Source organism: Coccinella septempunctata, chromosome 1 (genome assembly GCF_907165205.1).
Source record: "Coccinella septempunctata chromosome 1, icCocSept1.1, whole genome shotgun sequence".
NCBI lineage: Eukaryota > Metazoa > Arthropoda > Insecta > Coleoptera > Coccinellidae > Coccinella > Coccinella septempunctata.
This window is the reverse complement of record NC_058189.1, coordinates 29,133,534-29,153,016: the sequence shown is the minus strand read 5'-3', so window position 1 is coordinate 29,153,016 and position 19,483 is coordinate 29,133,534. Positions and strand designations below refer to the sequence as shown.

The following is a 19,483-nucleotide window of genomic DNA, read 5'->3' as shown; positions in this document are numbered from 1 at the left end:
CGTAGTCAGGAAAATTTGCTGGGTCTTTTTCCACCTCCTGTAACTTCTTGTTGTACCATTTGCACTGGGTCGTTTCTATTTCGGCTAGGTATACGGAATCTACGGACGGTAACGGTTTAGGTTTCGGGTTGTCCGCAGGTGTATTCAGTGATTTTCTCCGGTCCTGCACCTCAACAGTTTCTTGAATTTTCGGTGTTGGTTTGGCAATCAGTCGACCTTCCAGGTAACAGTCCGCGGTACTGAGGTTAATGGAAAAATTGAACCTTCCTAATACGTCCATTCCTAGTATGAGGTCAACTGGTAAATCAGGCACCAACAAAAATTTTACGTCGGTCAAGGAATAATCAGCCAGGTGAACGGCGGTAGTGTAGAGTTTGGGTGTTGTCGTGGGTTGACCATTTGCAACCACCACGAAACCATTCTCAACATGTTGTCCGGTGATTCCCTTGCTTTCACATTGTTCTGCCACTTTCCTACTTACGAAACTCTTCGTGGCTCCAGTGTCAATTAATGCTTTGTAGTGCTTTCCGGCTATCTTAACTTCGACAAGCGGTCGGTTATCATTCCAGGCGGTCGATGTTATGGGAGTCAGTGTGATGGGAGATATGGTCGACTCCTTCTCCATACCTCCGTCTAGTTTTCCGGACGGCAGGGACAATCTCGTGAGAGAATGTTCTCCCTCTGGCATCGAGAACAGAAAATTTTCGGTGGCCTGCGACATTCTCGACGCATGTGGCCATATCCACCACATCGGAAACACTGTGTCTGGAAGGACACTCTCCTCCCTGATGATGATTGGGTCCGGTCAGCGTGGCTATTTTCGGCTCGACGACGGGGTGGCGGTGTTGAATTTCCGGATCTACCTTCGGACCTGTCTCCAGAAGTTGGACGGTGTGATTCCTGTCGCCGGACCATTGACTCTCTGGATCGGTGTGACTTTGGACGGCCTTCCCCCTGCGGAGAAAGTCGTGTCTGGTTGGCTTGTCTCGGCGGGACCGATTCCCTGTGATCAGTTGTTTGTACCTGTTCTCCGGTATCCACAGAAAAATTTGCCCGACATCGGTTCAGCTGACGGGGAGTGTACGTCAGGTGAGGTTCCTCCACGAAACCTGGTTTTGAGGGTGGCCGGGTGTACTGGCTCATCTGCCATTGGACCAGTTCAAAAACTTTTCCTTTACGGAGAAGTTCATCATACGTCTTGGTCTCCTGGAAGGCCAAGGCCTGCTGTAAGGGCGGAATCAACCTCTGTCGGATGAGTCGGATCTGCTCCACCTCGGATGGTTTTGTATAGGTGAGTTTCTGGAATAAGTTCTGCATCCGGGTAACATACAGAAGCAGCTTTTCTTCAGGTCCTTGTGTTCGTCTTTTTATTTCCTCCAACAGATTCTCCTCATAGTTAACAGGCAGAAACGCTTCTTTCAGTTGGTTGCTGAAATCCTCCCAGTCCTCGAAAGTACCTCTCCTGGGAATAAACCAATCCCTTGCATCTTTTCGTAGTAATTCATAAACAGATTCAAAAACTTGTTCTAGGGACACTTTACGGGATTCAGCCAGCCTCTCCACTTCTTCAAGGAATCCGGTCACACTTCCAGTGCCATCAAATGAAATGTTCCATTTGTGTACAGGGACAGTCGGTATTGTTGATCGGGACTCCGGTTCTGATCTGGCAGGTGTTGTGATGACTGGTCGGTCAGAACTTATCCAAGGTGCAGGTAAGTGTGGAAAAGACACCCTTCGGGTAGAATTAATCCATCTACCCTGTGTCAGACCCTCAGGTGTTGTTGTTCTACAGTCCTGTGACTGTGTGAGAGGTATCGCTGGTAACTGTCGCAGTAACGCTGTACATGTCTGTCTTGTCTCATTCATGACCTGTTCTAATGTTGGATTCCTTACAGGTGTACCAGTACGTGAGACATTGGCTACTACAGGAGGATCGACACTATCTCCCAAGTCGATAAGCGATGGCTCTCGGAGCCCTGAAATCCGTTTCGGTTGGATCGGTGACACACCAGGTGAACTGGGCACCTCCACATCCAAGAGAGACCTCTGATGTCGGTTAGATGGCTGCGGCTGTTCACGATTACTCTTCTGACGTAGCTCCTCTAGTGTTTCCAACGCCTTAGCTGTAGTTGCCTTCATTTGTCCAACTAGTTGTAACTGTGTTGTGTCTGCAGTAACAATAAAGTCCAGCCTTCCTTGTATGTGTATTAATCGGGTGTAAATTCGCGAAAATTCGTTAGCCGCATTCTCATGATTGAAGTTCTGAAGGGATTCCACTAAATCGGTGAGTTTATTTTGGCAAATCTCAATCTCCGAGGCGGGGTTCAATGATGTTGGGGGTAATAGAGGTTCATTAGACTGAAGTACTTGTCGTAGTAGACTCCGTTTAGTCATCACAGTACCCGGTATCGATTGTCCTCTCAGTTGTAATTCGTATGTAAGTTCATCACTGAGTAACCGGTTTACATCCATGTTCGACATATTATTTTCAACTAAGTCCGATTCAGAACGCACCAATCTTTCACACTCGGTATGTCTTTCACAATCTGTTTAAGTTCTAAGTCCAACCCGGTGAGTTAATCGTCAGCTAACCTATTCACTTAAGTTCGAAGTGGGTATCGGTGTAACCCCAAAAAAAAAAAATCAAAGTCTAAGCCCCGGCGTATCAGAAAAAAAAATTAAGTTCAAGTCCCGGCGCACTAAAATAACCTAAGTCCCGATGTATCACACTAAAAATTTTACAAGTCCGACGTTATTCGAAAAAAAATTTCAATCAGTCCCACTAAAGTCCGAAAATATTCGCGAAATACCGCACACACTCGCAAGTTGTTTCGTATAGTCCGGAAAATGTCCCGAAATTCGAATCGCACCAGAACGCACAGGTCAAATTCCAAACAGTTTTTCAAGTTCAATATTCGGAAAATAAATCGCAATAATCGAATTTCAGTTTTCAGAAAAATCAGCAATAATTGGTAAGTTTCAACAGTACAGGTCAAAAGAAAATAAAAGCAGGTAGACAAGTTATCAATAGGGTAATAGGTGATTCACTATTAAACTGATAGGTAAATAAAACCTATTAAATTTTACCAATTGTGACAATAAATTTTCAATGTTCGGAAATTCACTCACCTTCAATACGAAATTAGAACAGTTCAATTCAATAAATCAGAAATAATAAGAAATCGGAAATAATTTTCACTGATATAACGGCGCAACAACAGTTCAGTTTTCAATAACTCAATAAAGTAATCGGCAAAAGGAATAATCACAAATTAATTAAATTATTTCCAATAGGTTTCAACAATAGGAAAATTTTCAGAATATAGTCCAATTCAATTCACAGTATAACAGTGCAATACAGAGTGGCAGGTAATAAAACACAGTTCAAGTTTATTTTTCACAGTTCTCGGTTCAAGAAATAGTTACTCACTGTTCTTAGGTTTTACTCACTGTTTCGGGAATTCACTCACTGTCCGGTTAATGTTTCTCACCTCTGTTGTTTCCTACTGGATTTTGCACGGTCCCTGCTCGGGCGCCATTTTTGTAACGTGCGTTTCTCGGAGAAGCCTTAATCTCGAGCGCCAGCTATTCTTTTCAATAGGAAGAATAGCAAACCTACCAGGGTAGCTGCTAGCCAGAGACAGAGCTCGGTGTTGTCTAGGGTAGTAGCGACAACGAAGAAGTCAAAATCGAACTATGTAAAAGTTTATTCACAACTTCGGAAACTAATCACATGTCAAAGGGAGATATGTGTGATATAAAATATGAGTGATTCTATCAGTGAAAATACATTCGGGAAATCTTATCCGGTCACGAGCACTTTATGAAATTTATACCGGGTGTAGTGAAAAATTAACGGTTCAATAAAAATGCGCCGACCAGAACTGACGAAGGCTAAGGACTTGCTATACGGTATCGGTGTGTAGTTGTATTTCTCCGGGAATGAAACACAATAAGGGCGGGTCGGTTCGAGACTTTTATTCGCTGCCCCAAGGGTTATAGCACACCATGATTGACAGCGAAGAAGATGTCTATTTTTAACGCAACTACGGGATTTCACTGATTACGTGCGGTATCTCTTATTCTCTGCCCCAAGGGTTATAGCACACCATGATTGACAGAAAAGAAGAGATTTCGGATCTAACACTTATGACGCGGAACGCGGACAGGGGGGTTGACGGAACTTTCCCCTCAGTAACGTGCGGTATCTCTTATTCTCTGCCCCAAGGGTTATAGCACACCATGATTGACAGAAAAGAAGAGATTTCGGATTTAACACTTATGACGCGGAACGCGAACAGGGTAAAGAACGATAAAATACAACAGGAAACGATACAGTACAGCAGTGTCAAAGTTAAAGAAGTAACGGCGTAGGTCTAACAAAGAAACTGAACGGTACAGACGGGGACCTACCTCCTTTGTTTCAAGCACTCGAAACTCAAAGGATTTAAAAGAAAAACTAAAAAATTAACTCTAAGCACTGATGCAAATAACACAAAAATGATTATCTTCAACGGCGAAAGAACTACGGAAAATCAACTGAATTTATAACAGAAGTTAGAAACCACGTTAGAAAGCGAAATGTACTCAAGCGAAAGGAAAGCACTGAAGTAAAATTCAAAAGTCAGCCGACGAACTGAAGTAACAGTCGAAAAGTCGAAAAAGTGACCGTCGCGGGGGGAAAATTCGCCTTTATAGGCATATCCCCTCTCACGGTAAAAATCTGAAAATTCCAGAATACGACAAGACTGAAAAACGTCGTCAGCTCCGGTTTATCGCATATCAACAGATGAAAAACGTTGAAATCTTCAGCGGCATGTAAGAAAAACAACGTGAAATACAGATAAGCGGTTTTTTACATTTACTCTGCCCGTCGGAATGAACGTACGGAATATTCGAGAATTAAAATATTTTCAAAGACGGAAATTTAAAACGAAAAAAATGTACTAAGATGAACTCCAATTTTCCTCAGAAAACTGGGGTTCATTACAACCTAATTTTTACACTGCGACAGCTACAAGAAAAGGCCCGTGAACAACAATCAAGGATTTATACAGCCTTCATCGATTTAAGCAAGGCATTCGACTCGGTGAATCGGAGAGCGCTCTGGAAAATCATGGCACGTCTAGGAGTACCCCCGAAAAATTCCTAGCAGTGTGTAAAAGCCTTCATACCAACAACACCGCTAGAATACAGCATAATGGCTTTACAACCGACCATTTCTCAACCAACTCTGGAATAAAACAAGGCTGCGTATTAGCGCCTTTACTGTTCAATATTTTCGCCATAGCTGTATCGATAATTGCTGACATGAGCATGCCCGTAAGAGGTGTTGGGATAAGATTCAGATTTGATGGAGGCCTGTTCAACCTGAAGCGCCTCAGAGCAAAAACCCGTACCAAGTTTATCACGGAACTTCAATATGCAGACGAATGTTCACTCATCGCTAGCAGCTCAGAGGATCTACAGATAATGATGGACACCTATAAACATATATACGAAGCTTTAGGCCTTAGACTCAATATTGACAAGACCAAAATCCTGGTAAGTCCGCCAGAAAGCCTTCAAATAGATATCAGCCTGGACAATGAAACTCTAGAACAGGTCGAGCAGTTCAAATACTTGGGAAGCTTCATAAATACTAGGGCTAACCTTGACACGGAAATACACAACCGTATCAATTCGGCATCACGGGCATTCTGGAAGCTGAAGGACAGAGTGTTCCAAAATCACGACCTTAATCTGAAGACCAAGACAGCTGTTTACAGAGCAGTGGTCCTCCCAACGCTTCTTTACGGAAGCGAAAGCTGGACTCCCTACAGGCGACATATTAAACAGCTTGAACAGACGCAGCAACGTCATCTAAGACAGATAATGCACATCAGATGGTTCCACAAAGTTTCGAATGCAGAAGTCTTGCAGCGCGCGAGTTGTACTACAATTGAGACTCAAGTAACGAGGGCCTGACTCAGATGGAGCGGCCACATTCTGAGGATGCAAGACACAAGACTCCCCAAAATAGCTCTATACGGCGAACTCACTGAGGGAGCTCGGAAACCAGGAGGCCAGTATAAGCGGTTTAAGGATACACTACATCAATCCCTAAAATCAGTTAATGCTAATCATAACTGGGAACAACTAGCGTTAGACAGGTTACAGTTGAGGTCTTTGGTCCACAGTTATAATGGAGAATCGAGAAGGATACAGCGGCGGCCAGATCTGGTTGGAGACTATCCATGCCCTGAGTGTGGAAGGATCTGCAGGTCACGGTTGGGTCTCTTTAGTCATAGGAGGGCACACAGTCGCAACTAGCACTAAGAAGTTACAAGTCTGTTCGAATTTTTTTTTTTTTTGTCTTCTTCTTTTTGTAGATTTATTCCCGGTAACGGGATACAGCAGGGAATGAATAAATGACCGACGGTCTTTGCCAGATTTTGGACCACTTTTAATACAAGATGAAGAATCATATTGAAATACAGCCTACATATAAGTGTAAATATTTGGATTCCCACTATTCAGTCATGGATTAATTTCTCAGGCGGAATGAACATATAAATTACCTAGTTCGAAAATTGAGGGGTTTGGTTTCTCGATTTAAGTATTTGGCTGGAATTTTGGATGTCAAGCATATGTTGATTTTGTACCATTCTGTCGTTGAATCCCAACTTGGATATGGTCTTATAACTTGGGGAGCCGCATATAAAAAAGAAATCAACAGAATTATTGTACAACAAAAATGGATCCTTAAGATAGTCTTCAAAAAGGAGATAACTTGTCTTACCGAGGAATTATACGAATTGTCAGGTGTATTTGATGTATATAAGTTGTATTGTTACACAGCTCTTCTTTTTACGAAAACTAATCTGAGTTCGGAACACTTAGTGACCCATAGACTTGACACCAGATACAATAAATTTATACTTACCGTGCCAAAGATGAATGATGTGCTCAGAGATGCTACGTTTATTTAGGACCTCTAATATTCAATGCTACTTTTGCCCTCGTCGTTAGTCCTCATTTAGTTTTTTTTTCTATCGTTAATTAGCGCAGGGATTGCATTTTGAATAGAAGAATAATTAATTTGATAATGTAACCGAGGTATACACTGTGTCCATGAGGTGTAAAGCGGGTCAGTTTTGGCTGGGCGGACCGTTTTGGGACGTAGTCCTGAGGCACGTCGATTTTTGGTTTTAATTTACCGTATTTTAAAATAGCGGTCTAATATGCGGGGGAATTGCTTTCGGGTGGTGACGTAGCCGTCGTTTTTTTTGGGTGGAGCGCCACCATTTTGTCTCGGTTTTCGGATTACGGGGTGGACGCTGATACAATATGATAATAATAGTAATGCAAAGATTATAGAGTTAGGAAGATAGGAAACAGCCTCATATCGCTAGTACTAAAAACCGAGATCATTTTGTCCTGTGTTGCACACAATTGACAATCAGATGGGGCTGAAATCGTACTGTCAAACTGTTAAATAACAGTTTTCTATTTCATAATTGCAGGGCGCGAAATTCGAATTCTATTCCTCGATGAAAGGGCGCAAAATTTGAATTCTATTCCTCGATAAAGAGGCGCAAAATTCGAATTCTATTCCTTTTATTGAATTCGAGTATAGACTTGATCAAAACCAGAAAAAACATCCTGAGCGACAAAACAAAAATTGGCCTTAGTTTTGTGATCAAGATGTTTTTTTCATCTAAACATTGTTGTGAATCAATTAACATTAATGAAATACTATTTTTATCAGAAATTAACATGAATAAATATTCGATACGACATATTTCTAGAATTCTTTTATATATTAGTTACAGAATTTTCAGAGTCACAATTAAAAACAAATTTACATAGGTGTAACCTGTATGTCGGTAAAGATATGTAAGAATAACAAGTCAACACCAAAATGCTAATAACTTCACTAATAACATGAATTGCATATCAACATAATAATACATATATCCAGCTATATATGATAAAATTCAGTGATAAATTGAAATACGTGTATCAATTCTAATGTATAAAATTGTAGTGTCTGAATTGTTGAATGTCTGTCTGTCCAAAGCGGGGAGCCATTCAATTAATGAATCAAAAAGTTTGCGAGACATTTGCCCCAACTTCCGAATCAAAAATATAAAAGAGGGCTCATTTTTCACGAAACGGTCTGTAAGAGCCTAGGAGTACGAGTGCATTTTATTTGGTTTTGAGAAAATCAGATTTAAAGTTTAAAATTATTTCCAAATTCGACCTGTTGGTTTCTCAAGTACTTTGTATTGCTCTGTCTTTTTCACTTGAAGTTTTGGACTTACTTTTTCATACCATCCTCAGCTTGTCCAACCACTTACTCATAGGCAACGTGGTGATCGTCAATGTGCAACTTTTCACATAGACTTATTTCATCGAACATCAGAGAAGAAATTTCTTTTTTCAGAAAAAAAAACGGCCATGTTTCTTCAAATCTTACGAAAGTCAAATTATGTTTCTCCAAATGGCCATCGAATAAATATTTTAACTTTTCTTAGCATCATAGTAACACAATTGAACCACCAGGTGGTGCTACCGCAAGTCGCTTGGTTTCCTATCTTCCTAACTCTATAATATTTGTAATGTTATTGATGGAATACATGACTTCATAAATGTTCGAACTGCAGTCCTTGCTGTATTCGACAGTAACCCAAACGGTGTACAAATTCTTGTTGAACCTTGTATATTTTTGATAATATTGTTAATTTGACTAATAAAGAAAGTTATGCGTTACTTTATGAGCCCACACAAAACTATTGTATTTTTGTCCACCCTGTGCCGGTTGGGGTCGGCGTGTGGTGCGTTTTTGGACTCGGCTGGTCTGATCCGGGGGTTGAGACGGGGTGGGGGTGTTCCATTTGGAAGGGATGGCGATGGCATCGTTGCTCGGGGGTGGTTCCCACATGCTTTGAACCATTTAAACATGGTGAGTGGCATTTCAAAACCTTGAGGAAGCATAAACCTTGACAATAAATTTGGTCAGTTCCCCTAATTTCGAGGTTGGATTACCGGTACTAATATAAAGACGTAAGATGCGAGTGACCAAAGTGAGCCATCGAGAAGTACTTACCTTTCCCGGGATTAAAGTTGACACCGTAATAGAGCTTCTTTTATTGCGTAATTTTACTATCGATCTATCGGACTAATATAAGGCGATAAGTTTTATAAAAGATTGTATTATACGATATATCTTTCGAATCACATCGCTCAAACTTTAATAACAATTCCAACGCATTTTTTTTTTTTGTTTTTTTCGTTTTCCAAAGGCCGGAAGAATATGTGATGATCTTTCAAATCACATCGCTCAAACATTAATAACAATTCCAACGCAGATTTTTTTTTGTTCTTTTCGTTTTCCAAAGGCCGGAAGAATATGTGATTTGATCAAAAATTTTTTATAGTAACTTTTTATCAACATTACTGAAGTAACTTTTGGCAGTTATTCCAAATTGATTTTTCAAAATTTTAAAAATTTCGCGATTATTGCTTCACCCTACTTCATTTACAATTCATTGAGGCAGTTCAATTCCCAAACTAATTGAAATGGTAGGAGCTTGGAAATAATATTGTCATAAACCTCAACGTATCCGTCGTCAGTGGGCTTTCAAGTGATGCCACTTGAGGACTCGCATCACTCCGACTTGGATATTGTGATAGAGTTTGCAGTTCTTGGATTCGAGACTAGAAAATCAAGATGCAAGTTCATGTTTTTCAATGCAAATAACAGTGCAATCAACGAGATGTCACTCATTTTTTTTTATGTGTATCCTTCGAAATGTATATTTGTTTCAACGTTATTTTTATATAAACTAAGAATATGTTGTTTGGAAAAGGACGCCGCGACATTAGCATGGAAAACGGCTCTCGGTTAAATTAGATGAAACTGCGAAATTATCCTATTCGGTATGCTGATCAAGATTCTTGATGGGCACAACCCTCTATATTCAACCCCGAACTCTCTTCAGTCCCTTTGTCTCAAATACGAACCTCTTCTCTCGTTTTCCGATAATATTGGGATCGAGAAATTAGGAAAATGAGAAATAATTGATGATTTCCTGTATCAAATCCGGAAAAGAATCATTTAGAATTAATAATTCATAGTTTTTCAATTCTGTGCCACCTCATTATCGAAACATCTACTCGTAGATTTGACAAAGTTAATAAGTGAAAACTTTGTGTACAGAAACAACCAATAGAGTCCTATTAAATATTTCTGGTCTTTTCTAGTTCGTAAATTAGTTAATAAAATTTCAAAATATAATGAGTATTGTTTCGACTCGAAACCTACTAATTTGTTTTTTGAGGCCGAAGCCGAACCTGGAATAAGACTTAATCACCATTGTGCCACCATACGAACCAAATACATATTATAATATAATAATGTTATAATAAGTTATGATTAAATGAAAAAATAGAGAAAGTTAATTAATTACCCTGTATATTGGTTTTTAAGAACAAGAGACCCGTAGAATATGGGTTATTCATAAGCATCCCGGTAATCTCCGTTTGTCCTACCTAATTTCGCAATGAATCACCCTGTGCCTACATTGTTGAACAGGGGTTTAGGTGCTCCAAAAACGGACGAATTAAAAGTGTTTCACCTCTCCTGTGATCCATAATAAAGTATTGTAATTCAAGATATTTCTTTAATCTCAATGTATTCAAAGTAGAAACAGTAATAGTTAATTATTCCATAAAAATTGAAATTCTGAAGAATATCCCACAATAAAACAACACGTTGCCAAATGTTTTGAAGAATATAGTGCAGTAGAATATACATATTTGCCATATTCTTGCTTCTCAATAATACATATTAACCTTTTCAAATAAAAATATTTCAGGTACATGTTGGGGGAGGTACACTATGGTGGACGAGTTACTGATGATTACGATAAGAGATTACTGAATACTTTCTGCAGATTCTGGTTCAACGATGGTCTTTTCGAGCCAACCTTTGAGTTCGCCAAAGGTTATAAAATAGTGAAATTCAAGCAGATTTCCGACTATCTGAGCCACATTGACACTTTTGCACCTACTGATCCTCCCCAAGTATATGGCTTGCATCCAAATGCAGATATCACGTAAGTTCTATGACTATATTTATCTACAACGAAATTGCGCTTTCAGGGTCATTGTCTAAGTTTGGGTAGATGGAAGAAATATAAACGTTCATATGTTATTCAGTGATAAAGACAAATATATGCCATATAGTAAATTCATTGATACATCGTTGCCTAGCTAAATCGCTTACAGAAAATGTTGAAAAAAAAAAAAAAATTCATCCAATTTTTTTGAAAAACTTTCCTCTCATCCTTTTGTTTATTCATCAAAATCGAACATTAGCGGGAAAAATATACATCAAGGAAACTTAAAAAATAAAGTTTACTTTATTTTCCTTCTCTTCAAGTATGAAGTTTCCAGGTACAAAGAGGTATATATTTGAAAGTTATTAATATATATATATATATATATATATATATATACATATATATATATATATATATATATATATATATATATATATATATATATATATATATATATATATATATATATATATATATATATACCGGGTGTCCCAGAGCTTTTAGGCCAGCAGATATCTCAGTTACCTGCGGAAAAAAAAAATTGAAAAAAATACTTGTCGTAGGAGACCATACGATCTTTCATGCAGCATAGCAAAATCCACCCCCTGACAAACAACCCCTGACAAACAATATCATCTCTGCGACAAAAACGTTCTGCTGATCTTGGTGGAGGATCATCCTCGTCGTTAGAAATGCCTTCAGTGGTAAATTAATAATAGCCAAATTTTGCTTTTGACCGGAAGGGTCTTTCGACCAGGTCCAGTCTTCCAAGTGATGATTCTTCAAGTCTTCGGTTGTTCGAGGAACGCTACAAGACCCTTATATTGGGGAATCCTCTTCCATAGATATACCAGTGGTTATTCAGTAGAAAATTTAAAAAACGGGGAAGAAATTCAAAAAACTTCTGACAGATATAAGTTAAAATGTATAATCACTGCCTGTTGAAGCATGACAGGCAGATAAAGCTTTAGAAAGGAGAAAATTGTGATAGATGCTTAATGCAACCCCGTAAAAAAAAATTACAAAGGAAATAAAAAGGGTGATTCAAGTTGCGCCATCTGAAATTAAATCTGACTAGTGCATACGAATTTTTTTTATTCTGGAAAACATGCCAGTCTGCTAGTTGATGGAAGATATGAACTGAAATGGTTTATCGGACCACACAAACAGAGCCCTTCTACAATTCAAGAAATATGTGAAGACCCAACTCCAGACATAGAAAAATATAAGTATTCTACAGTGCGAGAAGTGATGAAGATTAATTGAATTAATAATTAACTTGTGGAGTTAGCACTTTTATTTCAATACTTCTTATTAGAAAACAATTATTTATTGTTTTTTTTTATAGCTTTTCAGATTTTTCAATGTATGTTTTATTTCGGCTGAATTTTTTTGTATTTTGGCTCCTGTTTTCCGAACAACATCCACGAAATATAATAGGTCAATTAAATTGCTCATTTTTTACATAAAATTTCTACTTGACGAACTCTATGTTTATGTTGTGAACTAATGGACCTTTTACATATTAATAGAATAGAAATAATCGTTAGCTCGAAGATTTTTTCATTACTCCTCATAACTCACAATTATAAATAATTTCTGGATCTCGCAAGAAAAACTGAGGTAACTTGTGAAGAAGTTGATGGCGCTTTCCTACATACATGTTAGATCTTATTACGATAGAAATCATTCAAATCGGGAAAAATCAGAAATGGTTATAACCGCGAGAAATTTTGCGAATCTAGGCGTACTAACTGCCTCAGGTAGTAATACTCTTAGGCCGTCTTTCTTGAGAATGCGACCGTCTGCCAATGTTTTCTTCCTGAACTTCGTTTAGTGATATATTAATTGAAAATTTGACGCAAAAATGGCAGTGGTAACTTATGAGGAAGTTGATGGCGTCTTTTTGCTATATTTTACAGCGTCTGTTTCAAAAGTGCGACCACCCTGGATGGCATACGCTTACGATTTCAATTCAGTTAAGATCCCAGACTATTTTGATTCCACATTCATCTTGGTAATAATTGGAAAGTTCTAATCGATTTTTTCTCATCTTTTCATTTTTTTTTATCTAACAAGTCGACCACTCTCGCACGGCAGACGGACGGTTTCAAGTTCACATTATAAATTTGAACCAAAATGCCAATTCAAACCTTTGGTAACTTATGTAGGTAACTTATGAGGTAGTTGTTTTTGCTGCTAGCTCTGGGACTATTATTACCAATAAATTTTGCTCTGGAAGTGTCTTGTATTATTTCAATATGCTCGGTTCAAAATTAGGGTAAAATACGCACAGTGTGCATGTTTCATGTTGTACTGGGGCGAACCATTTTTCGAATGAAAATAAGTACCATATTGTCCATATTATCTAATCGTAGACACTGAAATAATTGTTGATAAGCATGTCCATGGATTTTCTAGACTTCTAGGGCTTCTTCTATAGAATGAACAATCATAAGGAAAGAGCATACGCTAAGTCCACAGTGCTCGATAACTCAGAAATTTACCGGTTAGGAGAATGATTTAAACTTTGGCGGAATCGACTCTAAGTGAATAAGCTGAAATTGTTTTCAACTCTATAGGTTGGAGGAAAATGGTGAAACACCATAATACCCTGTTTTTTCAAAGGAGTCATAATTTATCTGCATGCCTCCCTAATCCCCTCCTTTCCGACGAATTTCATGAACAGGATGGTTTTAAACAAAGATCATCTGAAAACCGTTCTAGGGAACGGTTTTTTTTTAATTGAATTCCCGATCAGGTTTTAAGTCTTTTTCAGTTTTTCGGATCACTATACAAGTGGGTGGATTCATCATTTAAGTCAATAAGACCCTTTTCTCAAATGGCATATGCCCTGAACTTTTTTGTGTGTTGGATATATACTGTACATATACTTCTACTAGTGAACTAGTCGGTAGTCTTCATTTTTATGGAAATATTTAAGGCCTATAATAAATTCTCTTCAAAATTCAATTTGCGTTTTTTTTTTCGTATCATACCTATTATGGTATAACTATTGAACTTCATAACTCTTCAAATCATTTTAAACGTTAGGTTCAGTGATCCTTTTTTCAACTACTCCTTACTTGGTGTATTCAATAAACTTACTTCATATTTTTTATAAACTGGTATCGTTTTCTACTTTGCTCTTGCAAAGGAAATCAAATGCACAATTCAATCGTCTCGCAGGTTATGAGGTCTGAGAATGATATTTATCTTCAATTCATTTCAGAAGTGGGTGGCCAAGCTTATGAATGCGTCAAAAGTAACGTGGTCACCTTTTGAAAAAACCAGAAAGCATACTTTTATACTGGTATACCACTGTCACTCATGTTTCAAGAGACTTATCTTGTCCTACGATGATGACCATTATTTTGGCATGCATACCGAAAAATAAATCAAAAGCCAAATCTCCCTGGCACAAGATTGACCCTGTATAATCCAGTTTTCAAAAGAACATAATCACACTATCCTTAGCGCCGCTGCACTCATTCGACGTCCTATAGCCGAAAGCACTAAGCAAGAAATATTATAATATTCAGAAAGAGGTCACTCGGTGTCTTCAGCGTATCATAGTTTCTGCTTAAAAAAAAGGAAGAATGGGGAGAAGAATATAATACGTTTTTTCAGCGGATCGTCATTATTATCCCAATAAAACATATTTTCAAAATTTGTGGGTAAAACAATTCAAAAATAATTATTTTGAGAGAACAGGTTCTGAAATGTTCAATAAATTGGAAAAAAATTTGACGAAGAGTAAAGTTTCCTACAAAATCTGTACCATCGACGATCATTATGCCATATGTTTATGCACTTCCATAATGAAACGCGCAATAACTTCATTGATACGCGCAATAACTTCATTGATACAAGCCTCAGAAATTCTTTTCGTTGATGACACAAGCAATGGCGACGTACAAAACCACAATATTTATTTTTTTTGCTACGCAATCTGCTACAGGTGGTATTCCGTTGTATAAATATAAATACCCTGTACTTGTGCACCCCAAATTTACCAAACAATATAATCAAAGTATCAAGAAGTATCCTTATTCGGTACGAGTAATCTCAATGCATATTTCTCGACTGCTCACTGCTCTCGCCACATTATATGCGATCACGCACCTGGTTTATAGAATGTGCTTCGGGTGAATCCGAGATGCGATACGCTACGTTGAATATACTTTTCCGGAATATGAAAATGACGAGCACTTCTGAAATCAGAACTTTCGTAATGAAATGAGGAGATTGGTGACACCGAATTATGTCCATCCTGTACATTCCTGAATATAAACACCTTTCGACCGACCGTCAATACCTATCATTATAATTATACTGAATGATAACCTATATTCCTTGACATCAATCTCAACTACAGATAAGTTTTAAAGAAACCGAATGTAAGACCTTCGTGAAAATCTGATATATAGTTCTTAGGGTTGATATAAATATAATATGTAAAAATGGGAAAAATTCACTGGACCCGCTTCTCCTAAGTACGTGTGCGGGGTCCTTTAGGAAAAAACCCAATTAATCACTTCCTGTATCTGTTCCACATTAAGCCGGTCCAGGCTATCTTGCCTTTAACGTTTGGAATTGAAATTAACAGACCCTTATACACTGGCACGTGCTACTGAGTACTAAGCAGTAACTCAAGAGTGCCATCCAGTATGGAACAGGAACCGATTCAATCCCTTTCAGTTTGTAACCAAGACGAAGACAATAGCATATGTCCCATATTTCCTCTTATTCAGTACGCCATCATTTGTGTTATGTGTAGGCCAGCTCGCATATTGCGGGCAACAGCGTGAAAGTAATCGAGGAGTTGGGTCATGCTCGGATCACGGCAGAAATTATACCAGCGGTAATATAATAAAAGTGATAATGCCTTAAGAGGAAGGCAATGAATAATTATAAGAATTAATTCTTGCTAGTCTGCCGGGAATATGCGAAATAATATTATTCAGGTGTTAATTCATTACCTTATCTGGATGGTATATACGTACTATTATTAAAGAATAACCGTATTTGATATTCAGGGTTTAATATTAAAATATAATAGTGATTGGCGACGTTTCGGGCAGTGCCCTTTTTCTAGCCTGTAAAAAACAATGTACACAATGTAGAAACAACAAGAACAAACAAACAATTTATAAGTATTATAAAATTTTAAAACTTGTTGGATATAGATCTAATTCTTTTATTACCTTTGAAATAATTTATTTTAAGTTATTTCCCAATTTGTTTGTTGGATGTCATTGGGGTTATGATTTTAAATTATCCTGGAGTTGTCTGAAAAAATAGAAAACATCTTGAAACCCTACAGCAACGTAAAAATTGCGCATAAACCACACATTCAAATTGAACAACTATATAGCAAATTAAAATCACCAACACCATTAACAGAAACATCTCATGCGGTATATAAGATCAATTGCAATAATTGTGAGGGTGTATACATAGGACAGACGGAACAAAAACTGAAAGACAGACTGAAAGGACACAAGTACTCCAAAACACAAACAGCACTTTACAAGCACAAAACCGAGAATGGACATACATTCAATTATGACGAGACTTTATGTGTTGGACCGAGAAAAAAATAAGAAATCTAGAGAAATTCTCGAAATGATTCACATAAAACAAAATGAAAAATCCATTAATGACAGATCAGACATTAGATACCTTCACAACATCTACTCCACTATTCTGAACAGTCTCAAATAAGCCGACCAACGAAAACAAACAAGAAGAAGAAATCATGATTGACGTGACAACTCCAGGACAATTTAAAATCATAACCATAGAAATACCAAACGAAAAGAAGTCCGACTCCCGTACTAAATTTATTGACAATGTTTGTAATCTATAGGCCTGTTTTGGTTCGCTTTTAGGACGGTTCCAGAACGGTTCAAAACAGTCGCACATTTATTTATTCAGCGTAAGCTCGCGCGTAGCATGCGTGTAGCTTCCCATTCCATTGCTGCTCCACTACTTTGAACCGATTCGGAACCGCCTCAAGTGCGAACCAAAACAAAGCTTATGATTTCTAGGCACTACAACAGCGCTGCTCCAAAATCGCACCGACAGAAATCGGAACTACTGCTCTGCGGCATCGGTCGTAGGTAGCGGGCCAAAACCTATTCATTCGATTTGAAATTTTGAACCCCAATAGACTTTGCGTCGTCTTACTTGTAATTCACAAATGGAACTATTTCATTCATTTGCAACAAAACTAAAGATACTACATTAGGTACAGACAAATTTGTTGATTGAAAAATGAATCGTGATTTTTTTTCAAGTATTGAATTGTAGGTACAAAAATAATTGAAATTGAAGACTGAAATTACCCACCGTGGAACTAAAAAGGTATACCACCTAATAAAACGACTTCATTGCAGGGGGTGTTGTAAAAGTATTCAAGTACAAATTATTGGAAAATAAAATAAGAGCAGTTTGGGAAGAAGCGGAATTTTTATTAAACCTTTAACCATATCTCTAAGGAGTTGTTCTGCAGAAAATGATATTGGTTAGGAATATAATGACATAACTATTACAGTAAACCAGAAATGAATTATAGGTATTCTTGTAATTGCTCCTGTTGACTGGATATTCGAAGTCTTCTCTTCGGTAAACTCTCTGTTTCTTCTGGTAAACCATTTTCGATAAAAATTTGTTGAAGGAATGTTGAGTTTTCAAATACTGAAGAACTTATACTATCCTCAGCCATCGGTGAGCAGACAAATTCCAAGCTTCATGATTACACAAACATAATTATCAAAAAAGCAATCACTTACCACTAAAGCAAGAAACGGATTTAGAAGAACGTATATGATTCCCACTAGTCAAACAAATTAATGAAAAAATAAGAACATTTCTTGGAAAAACTTCGCCAAAATAAATCTGTCATCAGAACAGTATTTCATAGATTGAAAATCTATGTAGGATTTCTATCAAAGATATTATTTTTGATTTCTATAGTAACACGACTCGACTCTAGCGCCCCAAAGTAATCGCACCGGCTGAAGGGCGAACTAAAGCGGTTGCATTTCTGCCTATATAAGTTGGAAGGGGTTGATCATAACCCCAATGACATCCAACAAACAAGTTGGGAAATAACTTAAAATAAATTATTTCAAAGGTAATAAAAGAATTAGATCTCTATCCAACGAAGTTTTAAAATTTTATAATACTTATAAATTGTTTGTTTGTTCTTGTTGTTTCTACATTGTGTACATTGTTTTTTACAGACTAGAAAAAGGGCACTGCCCGAAACGTCGCCAATCACTATTATATTTTAATATTAAACCCTGAATATCAAATACGGTTATTCTTTCATAAATCACACAGGGTAAATACTTATCATTCGATGTACTATTATGTAGACTGAATAGTATATATGTTATTGAAATTATTTTATGTTTGATATATCAAATGTTTTTTTTTTTTCGTTTCCTCTTTTGATGAGATAAAGAGATAGAGAGATATCTGAAAATCCATTCTGAAGAAAAATTATTAATAGTTTTTAGTTGGAATGATTTCGGAATTACTTTACTATCAATACGATGAGTTAAGAACTAAATATTTTGTGAAATTATGGTATTACGTACCAATAACTTGAAATAATAGGTGGAAAAAAAGCTAACTTCAAATTTCTTCAAATATTGAATTGAACAGATGATGCTATCGTGAGAGCGAATCACGTGTCGTGGTTTAAAACTCATTTGTGAAAAACGTACCTATTATATAAGTTCAATTATGGATTTTCATCAGATATCGGCCACATCAATTCAATATTTGAAGAAAGCTGAAACCAGGCTTTTGGCCACCTGGTATTTCAAATTAATGGTACGTAATGCCATAATTTCTCAAAATATTTGATTGTTAACTCAGTGTTATTGATAGTAAATAGTAAAGTCGTTCCGAAATCATTGCAACTAAAAACTGAAAATCATTCATTCATCAGCTTTCAGATCCTAGACGATATATTTAATAATTACTTTTTGTTCAAAATGAACACTCGTTGATCGGCCGTTGATCGATGCAATGAATAATATTTCATACATTGCCTGACCTTTCCAGGTGTTCTATATACGAGGATATATTGAAAAATTCTTAGCCTAATATAAAACCAAACAAAATTTAAACAACAAAATATTTTATTACTCAACATATTCTCCTCTTAATTGGATGCATTTATTACAGCGAACCTGCAACGTCTCTACACCTTTCAAAAGAAATGTTTCTTCTGTCTCTGCAAACCAGACCTCTACAGCTTTTATTACCTCCTCGTTGGAAGAAAATTTATGACCTTTCAAACTTTTTTTCACTTGAAAAAAGAGATGACAGATTTGGATGGAGCCAAATATAGTGAA

The 19,483-nt window shown here is 37.3% G+C and overlaps 1 protein-coding gene across 3 annotated transcripts in view; it reads left to right on the top strand.

Annotated features, from left to right (window-relative positions):
* Positions 1-19,483, top strand: part of LOC123318393 (dynein axonemal heavy chain 8-like) — a 1,393,903-nt gene that overhangs the window by 1,287,266 nt on the left and 87,154 nt on the right. For all 3 annotated transcript variants that reach the window (XM_044905013.1, XM_044905020.1, XM_044905005.1), the window contains one exon: positions 10,863-11,102. In XM_044905013.1, the coding sequence (XP_044760948.1) occupies positions 10,863-11,102 (240 nt within the window). The remainder of the gene's footprint in view (positions 1-10,862; positions 11,103-19,483) is intronic.